The sequence below is a fragment of the Coloeus monedula genome (assembly GCF_965178545.1).
Source record: "Coloeus monedula genome assembly, chromosome: 10".
Taxonomy (NCBI): domain Eukaryota; kingdom Metazoa; phylum Chordata; class Aves; order Passeriformes; family Corvidae; genus Coloeus; species Coloeus monedula.
Genome location: NC_138790.1, coordinates 2,751,404 through 2,767,776, shown reverse-complemented (window position 1 = coordinate 2,767,776; position 16,373 = coordinate 2,751,404). Strand labels below are relative to the sequence as shown.

Genomic DNA, 16,373 nt, shown 5'->3' with positions numbered 1-16,373 from the left:
CCCGCCCGCCGCCGCGAGGGGGCGGGGTCTCGGTTGCCGTGGTAACGAGCCCCGCCCCTTCGGCCGCGCGGGAGGCGGGAGTTGCCGTGGCAACGCCCTCCTTTCCCCCCCTCGACCCCCCGCCGCCTCAGCGGCTTTCCCTGGGAATCCTCTCGGTATTCCCGACCCGCCGCCTCCAGCGAGCGCGGGCCGTAGCGGCCGTGCCGGCACTCGCAGGACACGCGCCCGGGATTCCCACGCGGATTTACTCCCTCACAGAGGCCCGCGGCACTGCGAGGGGCCGGGCAGGCCGCGGGCCCAGTGCGGAACAGGTCCAGGTGCTGTGACCGGAGAGACGCAGGAATACCTCTGACCACCAGCACAGGCGGGGGTACCTGCTGGAGAGCAGCGCTGCGGAGCACCTGGGGGTCCTGATAGGCAACCAGCTGTCCCCGAGCCGGCAGAGTGTCCTGGGGGCCAGAAGGGCCAGTGGGATCCTGGAGGGCACTGGGAAGAGCACTGCCAGCAGGTCAGGGAGTGATCCCCTCCCTCTGTTCATCCCTGTGAGGCACATCTGGAGTGCTGTGTCCAGCTCTGGGCTCCTGAGGAGACACCTGGAGCTGCTGGAGCGGGGCCCGCAGAGGCTGCGGAGATGAGGAAGGGCCTGGAGCATCTCCGTGCCCAGCACAGGCTGAGGGAGCCGGGGCTGCTCAGCCTCGAGAGGAGCCCCAGCTGAGAGGGGCCCTCAGCCCTGGGTGGCTCTGGCTGCAGGGAGGGCTCAGGGCAGGGCCTGGGCTCTGCCCCGGGGACCCAGCAATGGCACCAGAGCAACGGGCAGGAACTGATCCCAGGAAGTTCCACCTGGACATGAGGAAGAACTTTCCTGGGCAGTGCCCGGGTCCTGAACAGATCCCAGAGAGGGTGTGGAGTCTCCCTCACTGGAGATATCCCAGAGCCATATGGACACAATCTGTGCTGTGTGCTCTGGGACGGCCCTGCTGGGGCAGGGAGGTGGCACCAGGTGACCACTGTGGTCCCTTCCAGCCTGGGCTTCTGTGGGGCAGGACCTGAGGTGGTCAAGGAACAGCTGTCACCCTGCCATCATTTTCACAAAGCCAGAAGAGGAAACCCCTGGATTTGTCCCCACCCACCGTGCCAGGTGTTTCTGATCCCCAGGCCACCTGGAGAAATGGCAGGAAAGGAATGTTTTACTCCTTGCCTGTTTCCCGGCACAGCAGGAATGTGACTGCCTTGCTGCTGAACACCTTGCCAGTAACACTTGTCAACTCTGTGAGTACCACAGAAAACTCAGGTTCCCCTAGAATTCTAAAAATTTAATACCTCACTTGCTATGGAAACAGGTACATCTGTTCCCTTATTCCCTCCCTGCTTCCCAACCCCACACCAGCTCTGGTGCTCAGGCAAGCAACCAAGCCTGTAAAGTATTTGGAGTTTTGGCACTTGCTTTGTTTTCCCTGGCAGCTGGATGAGCTAAACTTGTTCACAAACAGGACAAGTGAATCACCAGGGCTGAAGGCAGGTGAGCAGCAGTGAATGGTTACACCAGCCCAGACACCCCAAATACAGGCTCCTGCTTCACAAACAGTAGTAAAACAAAGCTGATTTCACCTGCTTCGAAGCTCCCGGACCACAGGGTCAGAAACAAGCTGTTGGAACAACCAAAATCCACTCAGCAGTGACCAAATCCCACCCTCTAAAAATGAACATCCAAAATAGGCCAAATTACGCCTAGTGAGGATTACTGTGCCATGGATATGGTGAGGAATGGGATCATTTGGGGGACCTGAGGGATTGCAGCACTCCACCTTGGATAGGGCTGCTGCTGTAGGTGACAGGTTTTGTACACTTTGCAGTTAAGTTTGGGTTTTATCTAACAATCAATTTTTAGTCCTGCTTTTTTGCATTCTGTTTAAAAACAATAACAATTCTTATGTAAAAGGCCCTTCTGACACAGACAACATTCAGCGAGATGGAAAAACACAAATATCCCCCAAATCCTTTAACACACCCTCCGGTGTAGATACACACACCCCAGAAAACACTTATGAGCTATCTCAACCTTTGAAATGGCAGGTTTTGTAATTTTTGTTGTGATTTTCAGTGGAATCTCAGCAGCAGGATTTGCCACTGCTGTTAAGGGAGTAAGTCTGTGCAAGCACCCTCCTTACTGAACTCCCAACTGGGGTTAGTTCAGTGCATGTCTCAAGTCTTACATAAAAGAGGGACACAGTCACACACTGAAAGGAAGAAGAATCCATGGAACAGCTTGTGGAGGAAAAGGGAATGAGGCTGGTGTGAAATGCAGCAATCCATGTACTGGGATGTGATTTCATGCCACTTGCACAAGGCACAGTGCTGCCAGAAAGGGAAACGGTCCCTTCTCCCTCACCCTCTTCCCCCTTAACACTTCCCCTACCCCTTTAACATCTGGAATTAATTCATGGGGAGTCCCCAGGTACCAAAGCTGTCTCTCAGGCATAAAGAGTTTTGGCAGCAAATAAACACTCTCCTCATCTGCTTTGAAAAATGAGTTTGTTTTTTACAGGCTTACCCTGACTGGAAAGGCTGAAGGTCACCAGGATGGAAACAGACATTAGCTCTGCCTTAAAAAAAACTTTAATTAATTTTTTTTGATGTCATGGGTAAAACAGAAAATAATCCCAACTGTGGTAAGGATTAAAGAAAAACAGATCCATATTGAAGGAAGGCTTCCAGAACAATGGCCGAGGCAGCAGAAGAAAAATCGAAGGATTTGCCACTGGTCACCTGCTGTAACTGTCTCAAAAAACATCTCTGAACAGAACATTTATTTGTGAGAAGCCCAACAATGATAGAGACACGCAGGCTTCAGGGAAAAAGAAAACCCCAACAATTAATATTTTTTGCTCAGTGTGCTGGTCATGCTTTCCATAAAATTTGTTTTTTTAAAACTTAAACCGTCAGAAGATGATGATGAAGAAACAAGTCTGTTAGGAATTTCCCAGAAAAGAATTAAATTCACCAATGGGGTTCCAAAAATGGACAAAACTCAAACATTTGCTGACTTTGGTGACTAGCACACACCCTTCAGCACTGCAGCTGGCACTTGGCTCTATTTCAAATACAGACAGTGCAAAAGTAGCTCTGAAGAAGCAAAGAAAAGCCAAAATACGGCTTCATAAAACAACAGATGAAACAATTAGCAGGAAAACTTCCTCTGCATAGTAGGATCTGGTTGCCTCTGGACCAGCCTCAACCTCCTACAGGCCTCAGCACCTCCACGTCTAAATTATAAAATTTTTTGAGTTATTTTAGTTTTAAACCCAACAGGAACAGTATTTGGTAGTGCCTCTAAAAAGGGAGGGGAACAGTTACAGCCAGGCAGGGCAGTTATGTGAACCTCTAATTACAGTTATGTCATTACTGACAACTCCAGTTGTCAGTTGCTTTTTTCCTTTTGTTTTAACTTTCTCCATCATAACTGACTTCTGGACTATTGCTGTAATCATACTCAAACCAGTTTGAGTATGAAAATTAAACAGCATTAAATACAGTAACAGTTGTACAAGAGTAAAGTTGCAGAACATTAACAATAAGAAAACAAAAGTCTCTTGTTCTTAACAACAGGGAAAATGGGATCTGCAGGAGGGATCTCTCTGAATAGAGGTGAATGGGAGCCCACAGCCTTGGCATCCATGAAAGACCCTTGGCTTTGGCAGTGGAGAATGACCAGTTTCTTTCCTCTTTGTCTGAGGGAGGGGTTAGCATACGAGAGGCAAAGAGTGGCTGGCTGGTTACACTCGTGTTAATGGGTGTGCAAACAATGCAATTCCAGAAACAGCCTAAATTCCAGCAACATGCTTCAATTTACAGAACAGTGGTTGTGCTGAGGGAAGCTTCAACCTTGCAGCTGAAAGCCAGCTGGGAATACAGACTCATTTTTCACTTGTTTCCTCCACAGAATGTGCATCTTTTCCATTAAAGGCTTCAGATTCTCATTTTATGATCAGACCATCAGTTATCCTTGTTTTTCAACACTACCAGTATTCACACTCCAAACCATGTAAATGCAAGCTAGAAAATAAGAAATGCTCCGAGTCCTGCAAGAAGCGCTGCAAGTGCTAGAAAACAATATTCAAGAAAAGCACAATTAAAAAATATTACATTCTGGGGGTGTATGTTACTAAAACTTCTCAGAACTCAGAGCACCGCTGCCCAAAGTGGTTCCACTCCAAAGCAACAACTCAGAACTGCTTAGGGAAGCTTTGCCTAACACAGGAGAACATCACCACATTCCCACTCCAGTTACCATTCCCACTCCACCACATGTCCATGGCTCTGCTGATCTACTCTGCGACAGGGCTTTTAAACATCTGCAGGATTGTCTTTTGCTTGTTCTTAGGCAGTGAACAAATATCATTTGTGTCACTGGTATTAACCACACAATTCAAAACCTTTCCTTCCTTGACGCTGGGGGATTTCACCCGGACCCTGGCAGGGGACTGCCAGTTTTCATTGCAGGAACCTTTCCGAGTCTTGTGGTGATTGGTTTCAGCCTGTGTTTTTGATCCCTTTGAGTCTTTTGCCACCTTGGAACTTCCTTTTCTGGCAGGAGAGTCTTTCACAGACAGAGGTGGCTTGGTGCGAAGAAGATACTCATCTGGAGAGCCCTTCTGTCGGTTAAGTGTCCTTTCCTCCTTGTTGAGCTCCTTCTGTAGCTGCAGAGCCAGAAGCCTGTCCTGCTCCTCCTGCCTGCGCCTTTCATAGAACTGCTGCTCAAAGGCTCTTTGTGTTTGCAAGTTAAAATCACTCATCTGCTCTCCTTGGTCTTCTACACTTTCTGAAAAGGTTCTTCTCCTCTTATCAAGAATGCCCAAGTCAATCGTGACATCAGCTGGGGCCTCCAGTAACTTCCTTTTGGGAACCTCCTTAGAGTTTTGTGGCCTCTCTGGTGTCTCTACATCTGAGTGTCCAGCCTCTTTCCCCAGATCATGCAATGCAGTCTGGCTGTCAGACATCACACAGTTCATCCCTAACTCAACAGAGGTACAAGTTTCATCAGACTTTTCAAGGTTTATCCTTTGGACATCTGTTAAATTGCCACTGTCTGACTCAATTCCATCATCTTCTTTGGATGTAGGAAGAACTGTTCTAGACCCCTCCCCTTCTATGGTCCCATGAAGTGCATCTGGAACTCCATCTTCTAAACTACTTGGTCCTGGTGTTTTTTCCTGCTTGACAGTGGCAGTTTCACCTGAAGCTGAGGCACTGAAATAGTTCATGCATGATTCCAAAAATGAATCCTTAGCACCGGAATCTTTATTTACACTGGTCAGCTGTGGAGACAGGGTTGGCATTTCTTCTTGCTCATCCTGCAGCACAGAACTGCTGCCTTCATTGCTGTTGGTCTCCTGAAGGAAAGGGAAACACCATTAATAAAGTAAATTTATCAAAAGCCCATGGGTGTGAATAAATACCAAATTCACTTCTCATGGCTGCATTGCCCCTGAGTGCTCTGGGATAGCAACTCAGATACTTCTCTTTTTAAAAAATACTTAACTGTTTAATAATAATGAAAATACTTAAAATAACTGCAGCAGGCCAGCTAAAGGACTGAAACCACAACTGCAGCATTTTCCTCTTATCAGTGACTCAGACCAGCTGTGCAGGCCTGCTCATCTTCTTCAGAGGTGTCACAGGAATGATGAGACAGACAGCCACAGAATGATGTAAATCAGGGTACATCCTCTTCCAGTAGGCTCCAGAACTGGGAAGCTTAATAAGGGCAGCATAACCTGCCCAGTGCTGATGTGCAAGGGGAATAGAGCACTGGAATCCTACAGGCAAGGGGAAAATATCCCAATAATGACTAACTTTGAGATTTATAACAGAATGATTCCAGTTACCGCAGAGACAGAGTTGCTCCTGCCTCCTCCTGTGGTACTAGAGAACGATGCTGATCCCAACATACCATAATTCTTTGGAGACAGATACCTTAAAAGGAAAAAAAAGGATACCCCTTTAAACATTTTGTCCCTGAACTATCAGTCCTTTGCATTACTCAAGATCTTCAGGTTCATTCTGACAAACAAAAAACAACAAGGGCAAGTGTTTCCCTTCTCCTCTTTTGAGGCAAGATTTTAACCTTCAACACTTCACATTTGTCCCCAGTTATCTAGGGAAGATGGCTGACAGCATTCCCAAGAAGCAAATGGAGCAGAGGGACACTGAAACAGGCCAATAATTAAAGAAGAAACACTTGGCTGAATGCCTTACTTCTGAATGTCTCCAGAGTTGCTTGGTTTGTTCTTTGCCTTGCCCGAGTTCAGTGGGGATGTCTGAAGGGAGAGGCTGTGTGCTGGTGACGGGCTGCCGAGCACGTGTCCCTCGGAATCCTCATTCTTCCATGACAAGTAAAAACAGCATTAGGTAAAACAAAACACAACACAAACTGCAGAAACCTCAGGGAACTACTTTGGTTTTGCTGCAGAATTAGTTACTTTTGTCCAAAGAATTCTAGAACTGTAATGGGTGGTTATGGAAAAACACATGTTCCCTGTTCCATACACCTTCCTGGATCTAGCACTGAGGGACAGGAGGCTTTGCTCAAATAAGTACACAGGTTTCATCACTAGGCAGCAAAAATTCAACTAACCAAAACAAATTAATCAAACAAAAAAACCTCCAAAAGGTAAGGTACATATTTCCTGTACGTTCCTTTCTTCCAGTACAGGTTACAGATACTCATTTCTTCCAAAGAAGCATTTTTAAAATTATGAGGAAAAGGAAGCATACAGCAGAAAATCAATGTTTTAAAATGTTTCACAATGAAAACATGCAGTACACATGCTGGATTTCAAGTGTGTATTACACAGGCTTCACCCTCCCACTGGTTTTTCAGAAATTAATGGTCAATCAAGGCTTTAAAGTACTTGGGGGGTTGATGACAGCTTCCAACTACAACTAAAATAAATTTACATTATTCCAAATTTTAACATTTGCTCTTAGAAATCCAAGTTGCTTGCACTATACTGACATTTGCTGCTGTCCCCCTCGATGCTAACTCACCAGACTGTTACTGAGCTGCCAGGCCAGCTCTTCATCTTGCTTCAGCTGCTTTTCCATCTCCTTCCGTCTCTCTTCTGCCAACCTGTGCTCCTCCTCCTCCTCTGCCAGCAGCCGCTGGATGTACTCCTCACTCGCCTTGTTCTCCTCCTGTTCGTGTGCTCGCCTTTCTGCCTCCACCTAAACCAGATGTTTTAAAAAAATCCACCTGGTTACTACTGCAGGACCACACTTTACACCAGAACCTCTCAGCTGACACTCCTTAACTGTTCACAAAAATACAGCAGTATTTCATTGCACGAGTCTCAAAGGTGTAAGAATCACATGGATATTGTGTGTACAGCCTTGGGTTTGACCACAGTGACAAACCTTTTGGTTTCTGTAAGATTATACCATTAACCTTGCTCAGCTGCAAGGCTAAACTCCGTTAGTGTTAGTAACAAAAACTAAGATCTCCAAATACACGGATCTACAGAGAAATTGGGATTAGAATTCTTTCTAAGGCTGAATGCCAGCTATTCCACAGCATTTGCTCAACCTGCTTTCATCATTATATATCCCAAAGACAGCACATCTCCCTTCTAGAAGTCCTGCTCTCTTGAAACACACAAAACCCAAAGCAGCAGGCCAAGAATTTTAAATCTGCCTTCCTTACAGCAGACATGTGCTGAGAGATCAGTTACCAGCAACTCCACGAGGACAGCAAAGTAATTCAAGAATAAAGCTTTTTTTGGAAATTCCCCCCAGTCCTCTGCTGCATGTGCTCCTGTCACCACCAGCAAGGGGCTCTCAGGGAAAGGTGCATTCTCATATATTTGCCAACTCTAAATCTTAATACTACTATGTCTGAATTGGAAGAAGGATCCTTAAATAGGCAAAATTGGGAATTCTTTAAAATCTTTTCTGATTTTCAAATGAGCACAGGGAACAGAGTGAACAAAGAAAGAAAATCCTGTATGTTCATTACTGAAGGTTATCTAATTGCAGCCTCTTACTTGGAGGGAAATCAAGGCAGCAAAAATAAACCCAAAGCCCAAACAGTTCCAAATTTCTACATTTGCTGCTTTCATGTACATTGACCGAGAGGTGAGGTAGGAGGTTATAGATCAAGAAAACCTGAGAAATGTCACCTCATGTCAAATACAAAGAAATCCCTCCCATCAATTTAATTCATGATTCAGGAGTGACCTGTAGGTTCTTGCAGGTGCAGTGCCCTTTTAAGTATCTTTATTATTAAATAACATTACAGCTGTTTGTGGGAACAATTCAAATAACTGGATACTAACCATTTATGCTTTTTAAATGTATTTTTAGACTTACCTTACTAATCTCTGCTTCATATTCCTGCCTCAGCTCCCCAGGCTTGCTCAGCTGGTGCTGTGGCTTGGGGACACAGACTAAGCAAGAGGAAGGAGAAGAAAAAAACAAAGTCAACAAACACAAAGTCATGACAGTCAACCACAAAGGATTTTAACAACAACAAAGGATTTTAACTCCATACCCTGTCATGGAAATGATTTGACTTAAATCAAGCGCTGTGATTAAAAAAAGGAAAGAATAAAGCAAAAAATACCAAGGAACAAAGTTTACACAGCAGAAAAGCACAGTGTTACAGTGGCAGGAACAGGCGGTGTTTTCCAAGCACTGTATATAAAGCAAATACAATGGAACAAGCTGCCCAGAGAAGCTGTGGCTGCCTCATCCCTGGAAGCATCCAAAGCCAGGCCAGATGGAGCTTGGAGCATCCTGGTCCAGTGGAAGGTGTCCCTGCCCATGGCAGGGAGGTGGAATGGGATGATCTTTAAGGTCCCAAACCATTCCCTCGTTCATTCTCTGTTGGTACATTGACCATAACTTGTGTCTTTCACTCTTTTTTATTAAAAAGACCTCAGCACACTGCAAGTGGAACAAATTGCCCTACAGCCAACCAATCAAAAACCTCCCCCAAGGGAGCTTGCAACATAATAAACCCCAAAATCCTTCTTCAAAAATTAATCAGATTTCACTTCTTTCTCTCTGACACCACAATTTTCAGCTCAGAGATTCCTCCGTTGACTGAACCCCTGGAATTTCAACCAAACTAATTAACACCTAAAAATCTTTTAATCACTTCATCTACTTGACAGCAATAAAGAAACACACCCACAGACTCAAACACTCTGCTTGCACATGCTACAGCTGCAAATGAGCAATGAACAAGGCTAGGCAGCCACACACCAATACCTTGCACCAAAGGCATAAACAAATACCCACTGAAATGACCAGACAATGTAATTTCCATCCTCTGTACTGCAAATCAAAAAGGCATTGCCCACCTCTTCCCTGCCCCTTTTGCAGGAGAGCTCTGTCTCACAGCTGCCTACCCACAGCTCCGTATTTCCCAACATCTGAAGTCCACCCACAGTAATTACCATGGCAAAGCAGAGACATCCCAGGACAAGAGACATTTCACTTACTCTCCTCATCCAAATCCTGCCCGTTAATCCTCCGCTCGCATGCCTCCGGGTAATTCTTCTGAATCTTCTCCCAGAGCTCCCAGTTGATAAGAGTATTTCTGCGGGTATTGTACCGTGCCCAGGAAGAGACTCGACGCCTACAAAAGGGGCAACAAAGACTGGCCTTTTCCACTGTCATCTGGAAGCAGGAATTACAGAGGGTATGGCTGCATGGCAGCGTGACAGGCTCCACAAAGATCTCCATGCAAATCTGGCAGAGGCAGTCGGACAAGGAAAGCGGGGCCTTGGATTTCGTCGACATATTGACTTGAGCTACAGGAACAGCACTAGGACAACATCAGGGCCTGAAAGCAAAAAGAAACATTTATGTTCCTTATGGGAAGTAAAAAGAAAAGGAAAATACAAAATGTTTTACAGCTACTTTAAGAAAACATTCGTGGATTTAGAAGCCTGCTTAAGTGGTTGCTTTTGCTCAGGACCTGAGAGATTCCTGAGAAAGAACCAGATCTTTACAGAAGTCACGGAAAAACTGCCAGGTTTTCCTACTGTAACAGGTGCTTTGGGGATAGCAAGGAGGTGGTAAGGAGAGGGGGGAAAAGAAGGTGAGAGTTCTTCCAGCCACTTCTGTTACTCCCCTCTCCTCCCACCACTCCCTATCCATGATATGCTGCATATGTTATTCCAGTTACTTCAACCTTCCATTCACTCATTTTTTCAGTATATCCACATCCTTTGAGAGCTGCTTTCGGCACAAGCTTGCTTCCAGCACATTCTGAATGTGAAATATATCAGAGAAGAGCAGCTTCTTTCTCATTCATTCGCTCGCTTAAGCTAGGACTATAAAGCTAAAATACCTTTTTTTCTTAAGATAAATTAAGAATTAAGACTCCAGCACCTTCCTGTATGACTTGAAACTGTGGGGGTCATCTGTCTCCTCACACGGTTTTTCCACTTGACCCAGCAATACTGTGGGAGAGAAAACAAAAGACACACGTAACAAAAGAGGAAACCCACTGATTTTTAAGTTACAAGCTTCTTAAACAGGCAGCTTCAGAGACAGGAGGCCCTTGAAAGAAAAGCTGCCATTCCTCACAGAGAACTCGCCATGGAGACAAATACACGTTAAGGCGGGTTTTATTATTTCCGCTATTTTTATTGACAAAAAATAACCCCCAGCACGTCGGCGCCCAGCGAAAAGGGACCCCTCGTTCCCCCCCGGCCCCCGTCACCCCCAGCCCCTGAGGGGGTCCCAGCGAGGACTCGGCACCCACCACTCCGGTGCCCAGGAAAGGCCGCGGCTCCCGCAATGGCGGCCCCGCTCCGCCCCTCACTGAGGGGCCGTTCCCGCCGCCCGGCTGAGGGCTCCGCCTCCTCCTCCTTTTTCTCCTCCTTCTCCTCTTCTCCTTCCTCCTCCTCCTCCTCCTTCTTCTCCTCCCCTTCTTCTATCTCCTCCTTCTCCTCTTCCACCTGGTCCGCCGAGGCTGCTGGGAGACAGAGGCCGCGGGCCCTCAGGGGGAAGGGAGGCTCGCCTGTTGTGATAGGACGAGCAGGAATGGCTTCCCACAGTCAGAGGGCAGGGTTAGGTGGGATGTTAGGAACAAATCCTTCCCTGTGAGGGTGGTGAGGCGCTGGCACAGGCTGCCCTGAGAAGCCGCGGCTGCCCCGTCCCCGGTAGTGCCGCAGGCCGGGCTTGGAGCCGGGGTTTGGTCGCTGGCTTTGGTCCCTGGCCGTGCTCACCTGGCCGCAGGAGCCCAGGGCATGTCCCGCCTCAGGTCCTCCTCCAGCATCTCCGCCTGCAGGTCAAACTCCTGCGCCAGGGTCTGCAGGCTGGAGTCCAGCTGTGCGAACCGAGCCTCCAGGGACAGCAGCCTGCTTTCTACTCTGGGCGATGGAAAAGAAGAGTAAGGGAATTTCGGAAGGATCTGGGGCTCTCTGCCGTGACGTTGCAGTGTGAACAGCTCCAGACCCCGTTCTGAGGGTCCTCCCAAGCTTTGTGAGAACAAACACCACTAAAAGTCAAGGGGTTTTGTCACATCCCACGTTTTTTGGCCCTTTTCTGGTGCAGAGATCTTACAAACTCCAAACACAGCTGCAAAGCCAGCATGTAGGTTTATCTGCAGCTCTCAGCTGTGCATTATTAGTGTCACAGGTTTTTCTCTAACACATTTTGAGGTGATTTATGCTTTTATTTGTAATGTTATGGTCTTTTGAACCATTTTCATTTAACACTGAGCAGAACTTCTCGTTACTCCTCTGGTCAAAAATTAGGCAAATAATAAGCCACCGGCAGTGTTTTTCTCTCCTAGCAGTTCATCCTGCTCTGGTTTTCCCTTTAATAGGAGTGTCCTTCCATGGAACAACTTTAATAAAAACTGCTTCATAGCTTGTATTTATTAACTGCTTTTTCATTATTTGGTACCTGTTGTATTTTTCCTTGTTTAAAATTGTAAATTATAAGGATGAGGTTTTGAGTTTTAAGCTACTCCTTTTTTGCTGAAGAAAACTGCCTGGTTTAAAAGAACTTGCTGTGTTGAGGCAAGATACAAGGGAATGCAAGTATTTATGTTTTTACCCATCTCTCTCTTTCTTGGAGATACAGGGTGTTCTGGGCTTCTCTCACTTTGGGTGGTTTTTGTAAAGACAGTTTTCTCCACATTTTCCTCAGTTATCTGATTGACATCAAGGCATGTTCTTGAGAATCCTGAGGATCTCAAAGCTAATATAAATAATTCAAAGTTCCTTCGTAAATACTGAACAACTATCTCAGCACTATGTACTCAGTAGCGATTTACTAGCAGAACATCACCTACTCCTTACAGAAGTTTTGGTGATTTTTCTTTTTATTTTACTGGCAGAACTGCAGGCTGTATCAGCTAACAATAACTACACCATCAGCAAATAGTATTACAGAGAAGACCCTGCATATTTTTCTTCTCTTTTTTCATCCCTAGTTCACTCCACTGCTTCTGTTATTATTATTATTATTATTGTATTGTTTTAATGTTTAGGGAATTGAGTTCTGAATTGTGACCTACCTGTGCTAAACACTCCATTCATGTCTTTGCCTTGTTTGTTGTGGCCCTACTACGTGTATATCTTTGACTAAACTTTTTCTAAGGATAAAATACACAGCAGCTTTCAGGTGGTGTCATTAAAAAATAAAAAGCCCAAACAAAACAAAACTCTTCAAACATTTTTCCGTTCTTTGACACATATCCCACAATATTTTAAAGCCTGATGTTATAAGAGACGGACCAAAAATGCCATTTTTTCCTATCAGCAGCTCCTCCCTCTCCCTGCCTGCCTCTACTCCTCCTTCCCCCTTCTCCAAACCAAACCCTACTTTGCATTCTGTCTGCAGCTGACCTGAATGAGGAGAAAATAAAAAGACATCAACAGCGGCATATTTTACTAAGCATCCCCGACCTTAATTCATTGTCTGACCGCTTTGTGCACATCCTTTGTCTAACGATTTTCTGTTGTTTCCTGAGGCTACGAGGCTTCCTCTGCAGCCTGGTGAAAGCTCGTCTTACTGCGGTGGGACTCCTCTTGCTTCAGCGAGAATTTTGGGACTAAAATAGAACTTTAATTGGAAAATTAAGATGGTGTCATGTACAAATGTAGGGAGTTCCCGACGAATTGGAAGGATTGATGTGTCATAATTGGATCGAATCTGTCAGCACAGGGAGAGCAAGTGCAGAAACTGAGGTGAGGTGAGTTGGGGTTTGCTGTTGAATGAGTTTCAGAGCTGGGTTGTCAGATAATGAGTGACCTTGCTGATGAATTGCTTCGTGGTTTGCAGCATGGTAAATAAGCTTCCTCATGGCCCAATTTCCAACTTCCTTCTCTACAAGTAAGAGTAAAGTTATCCAAGAGCCCATCACTAATGCTACTCTCAGTGCAGCAGTAGTTTCCCAGCAGCATTCAGTCCAACGCTTTGCTATTTGACCAGTTTTGTCTCTCAAGCATTTTTGTGATTGCCTGTCCATAAATTAATCTCCTGTATTTTTAAGTACCTGCAACAAACATTTCAGCATTTGCTAATTTTGGATCTAAAAATGTCTGTTCAGTTATACCACAGTAGATCCATAACTGATCTCCCACAGCTGTTACTGAGTTCTGATAAACTGAGTGCTGCTGCCTCTTCATCTAAGTTTGGAATGAAAAGGGGAAGAATGGATTAAACCTCCTGCTTTCATTTCCATCATGACCTCTGAACACTTTTTCTTTTAGTGTAAGTGAAGTTACCACTAAGTCAGTGACCTCTAACTCTGACTAGCGTACGCACAAACCACATCCCCATTCTTTACCAGCAAGCTTCTAAAATTCCCCTCTTGTTAGCACACAGAACTTACTTGGAAGCCATGCAGTAGAAGCTCCAGCATTCCCACTTCTCTGGAAGTGTGGTTCTATGTGAAACCTTATTTCTGCTATTCAGGCATTTACGGAAAATGAAATTTTAGAGCTGTCACGTGGGTTTTGTTTTCTGGACCAGTGCAGCACCCCACACTTCTCCAAGCTCTCCCCATTCACTCACTCCATGGTACGTTAGACACACACTTCTTCAAGCAGCTTCCCACTGAATTAATTTTCACTTTTTTTCTTTCAGGAGTGGTTCCATTATTTTTCCCTCTGGTCAGGTCTCCAAAAGCTACTTTTGTGTTCACCACTGTGTGAATCAGAGTCATAAAGGCTGTAGGTAAACCAACAGTATCCACAGTATCTCGACAAGAGGAGCAGTTTCTTTCCAAGTCTGTCAGCTGTTAGTCAACACATAATCATTCATTTCCTAAGCAGAAGTACTGCATCCCATCAGCTGTGATAGGGATTATTTTTACTGCAAGTAAACCACAGTAGTATGTATGCCACCTGATTTGACTTTAAAATGTCTTGACACTGTTTGCACAGTTTGCCTGTAAAGGTAACATATCATAGAGTCCCAGAATGGTTGGGGTTGGAAGGGACATTTAAGTCCACCTCATTCCACCCCCTGCCATGGGCAGGGACACCTTCCACTAGCCCAGGTTGCTCCAAGCCCTGTCCAACCTGGCCTTGGACACTTCCAGGGATCCAGGGGCAGCCACAGCTTCTCTGGGCACCCTGTGCCAGGGCCTCCCCACCCTCACAGTAACATGAAAATCCAGATGTGAAAATCCACAGAGTGGGGACAATATCCTGCCTGTCTCTAACTGCTGAGAATTTCAGACCCTTTTTTGACTCTTTTTCCTGAAGATTCATGCTCATATCTTTATATCTGCTCTGAGCCAGCACCACTGGTGCCTGCTGCTGCACAGCCGAGCACCAAGCAGTGCCAGCAGGGGCAGCTGAGGCTGGATTATTTTACAGGAAGTCTGTGAACCTGCCAAGTGCAGGCTTTGGAAATGGAGGGTGAATCAGCGTCACCTATGTCCTGATTCCCCAGTGATGATGATTTGCTTTCCTTAAACTTATAAGAAAGGTCCATTTTTGGTTTTCTTTTTGCTAATGATAACCACTTACTCCCTATCTTCGAACCCTCCAGACTGAGGCATGGTCTGAAAATCAGAAGTTCACCTCAAATCTCCAATTGGAACAGCAAGCCCGAATTTCACAGAATCACAGAATATGCTGAGTTGGAAGGGATCCACAAGGATCCAACTCCTGGCGCTGCGCAGACACCCCAGCAATCCCACCCTGTACCTGAGAGCATTGTCCAAATGCTTCTTTAGCTCTGACAGGTTTGGTGCTGTGACCACTGTCCTGTTCAGTGCCCAGCCACCCTCTGGGGGAAGAACCTTTTTCTAGTACCCAATCTAAACCTCCCCTGGCACAACTTCAGGCCATTCCCTTGGGTCCTGTCCGCAGAGATCAGTGTCTGCCTCTCCTCCCTCCCTCATGAGAAAGTCGTAAACCGCAATGAGGTCTCCCCTCAGTCTCCTCCAGGCTGAACAGACCAAGTGCCCTCATTGCCTGGTGACACTTCATGCAGCTGCAGGCTATGGGTGATGGAGCAACTGCCCAAATCCTGCAGCAAACAGCCAGGATGGCAGCCATGGAATGAACACCACCATGGAGCTGACAGCTCTGTCCCTCTTTCCTCCCCAGTGAGTGAAGGAGAGATTAACCCTACTCATGAACTGCTCCCTCCCTGTATACACACAATGCCTATTTAAACCCTGTTGCCCACGAAGTTTGCAAGGAAGCACAGGTTTGCTGTGCTCAGGGATTGTCTGGTGTGGTGTCCCATGCCCCAGCCCTCCGCGCCCTGCCCGTCCCTTCGCGCGGTGTGAGCCCAGCCCCGGCAGGACCTGTTCAGTGTCTCATTCAGGGAGCGCAGGGAGATGCTGGCTTTCGCCATCCTCCTGGAGAACACCAACAGAAGAAATAAAAGCTGGAGTGGGGCTTGCTCCTGTCTCCTGAAGCCAGCAGCAACAGCAGGGACAGGGGATCCGAGTCCTGCAGGAGGTTGTTTGTTCTGAGGCTTTTTATAGCCTGTGTATCCAAATATAGGTCATGGATGCACCAACACACGTTCATGGACATATCACACACTGAACCACACAGTCTGACCCGACCCCTTCCTCTGCCCCACTGGTCCTTTCTCTTCATAAATAAATTAATTCACAGGTAGCACAAAAGGGAATAACTACACTTTCCTACTTTTTTTTTTTTTTCTGTGTTTTGGCTTCAATTTGCTGTTGCGCCCACCAGATCATGTCTTGGGCCAAAGTCTCCTGCTGGGAAAGGCTGTACAAGCAGATTGCCTTTGGTTTTTTTAATTAAAAAGGTACGAAGGTAATATCTGATTTGGATGAGAATGAGTTGTGTTTGGTTGCAGGGAGCTGCTTTGAGCAAAACCAAGACAGTTGGAATCTCTTCCACAAAGGGTGGAGA

At 46.3% G+C, this 16,373-nt stretch overlaps 1 protein-coding gene across 6 annotated transcripts; it reads right to left on the bottom strand.

Annotated features, from left to right (window-relative positions):
• Positions 1-2,598: 2,598 nt before the first annotated feature.
• RNF168 (ring finger protein 168) lies at positions 2,599-15,932 on the bottom strand. 6 transcript variants are annotated; one of them, XM_082288141.1, is made up of 10 exons: positions 15,788-15,932; positions 11,238-11,381; positions 10,772-11,029; positions 10,396-10,466; positions 9,501-9,844; positions 8,365-8,441; positions 7,048-7,224; positions 6,256-6,380; positions 5,886-5,973; positions 2,599-5,390 (listed from the first exon to the last, which is right to left on the bottom strand). In XM_082288141.1, the coding sequence occupies exons 5-10, from the start codon at positions 9,799-9,801 to the stop codon at positions 4,326-4,328; spliced, it is 1,833 nt and encodes a 610-aa protein (XP_082144267.1). In that variant the 5' UTR covers positions 9,802-9,844; positions 10,396-10,466; positions 10,772-11,029; positions 11,238-11,381; positions 15,788-15,932; the 3' UTR covers positions 2,599-4,325. The 6 variants fall into 6 exon arrangements, with proteins under 6 accessions (XP_082144267.1, XP_082144265.1, XP_082144264.1 ...); XM_082288139.1 differs by having other exon boundaries at positions 10,355-10,466; positions 10,772-10,984; XM_082288138.1 differs by having other exon boundaries at positions 10,772-10,984.
• Positions 15,933-16,373: the final 441 nt, after the last annotated feature.

Excerpts from the sequence above, each read along its gene's own strand:
- RNF168 (XM_082288141.1), bottom strand. The coding sequence starts at position 9,801 with ATGTCGACGAAATCCAAGGCCCCGCTTTCCTTGTCCGACTGCCTCTGC. Across the intron at positions 7,225-8,364 it reads ATGAAGCAGAGATTAGTAAG|GTGGAGGCAGAAAGGCGAGC; the intron begins GTAAGTCTAAAA and ends CATCTGGTTTAG. Across the intron at positions 5,391-5,885 it reads GGAGCAACTCTGTCTCTGCG|GAGACCAACAGCAATGAAGG; the intron begins GTAACTGGAATC and ends CCTTTCCTTCAG.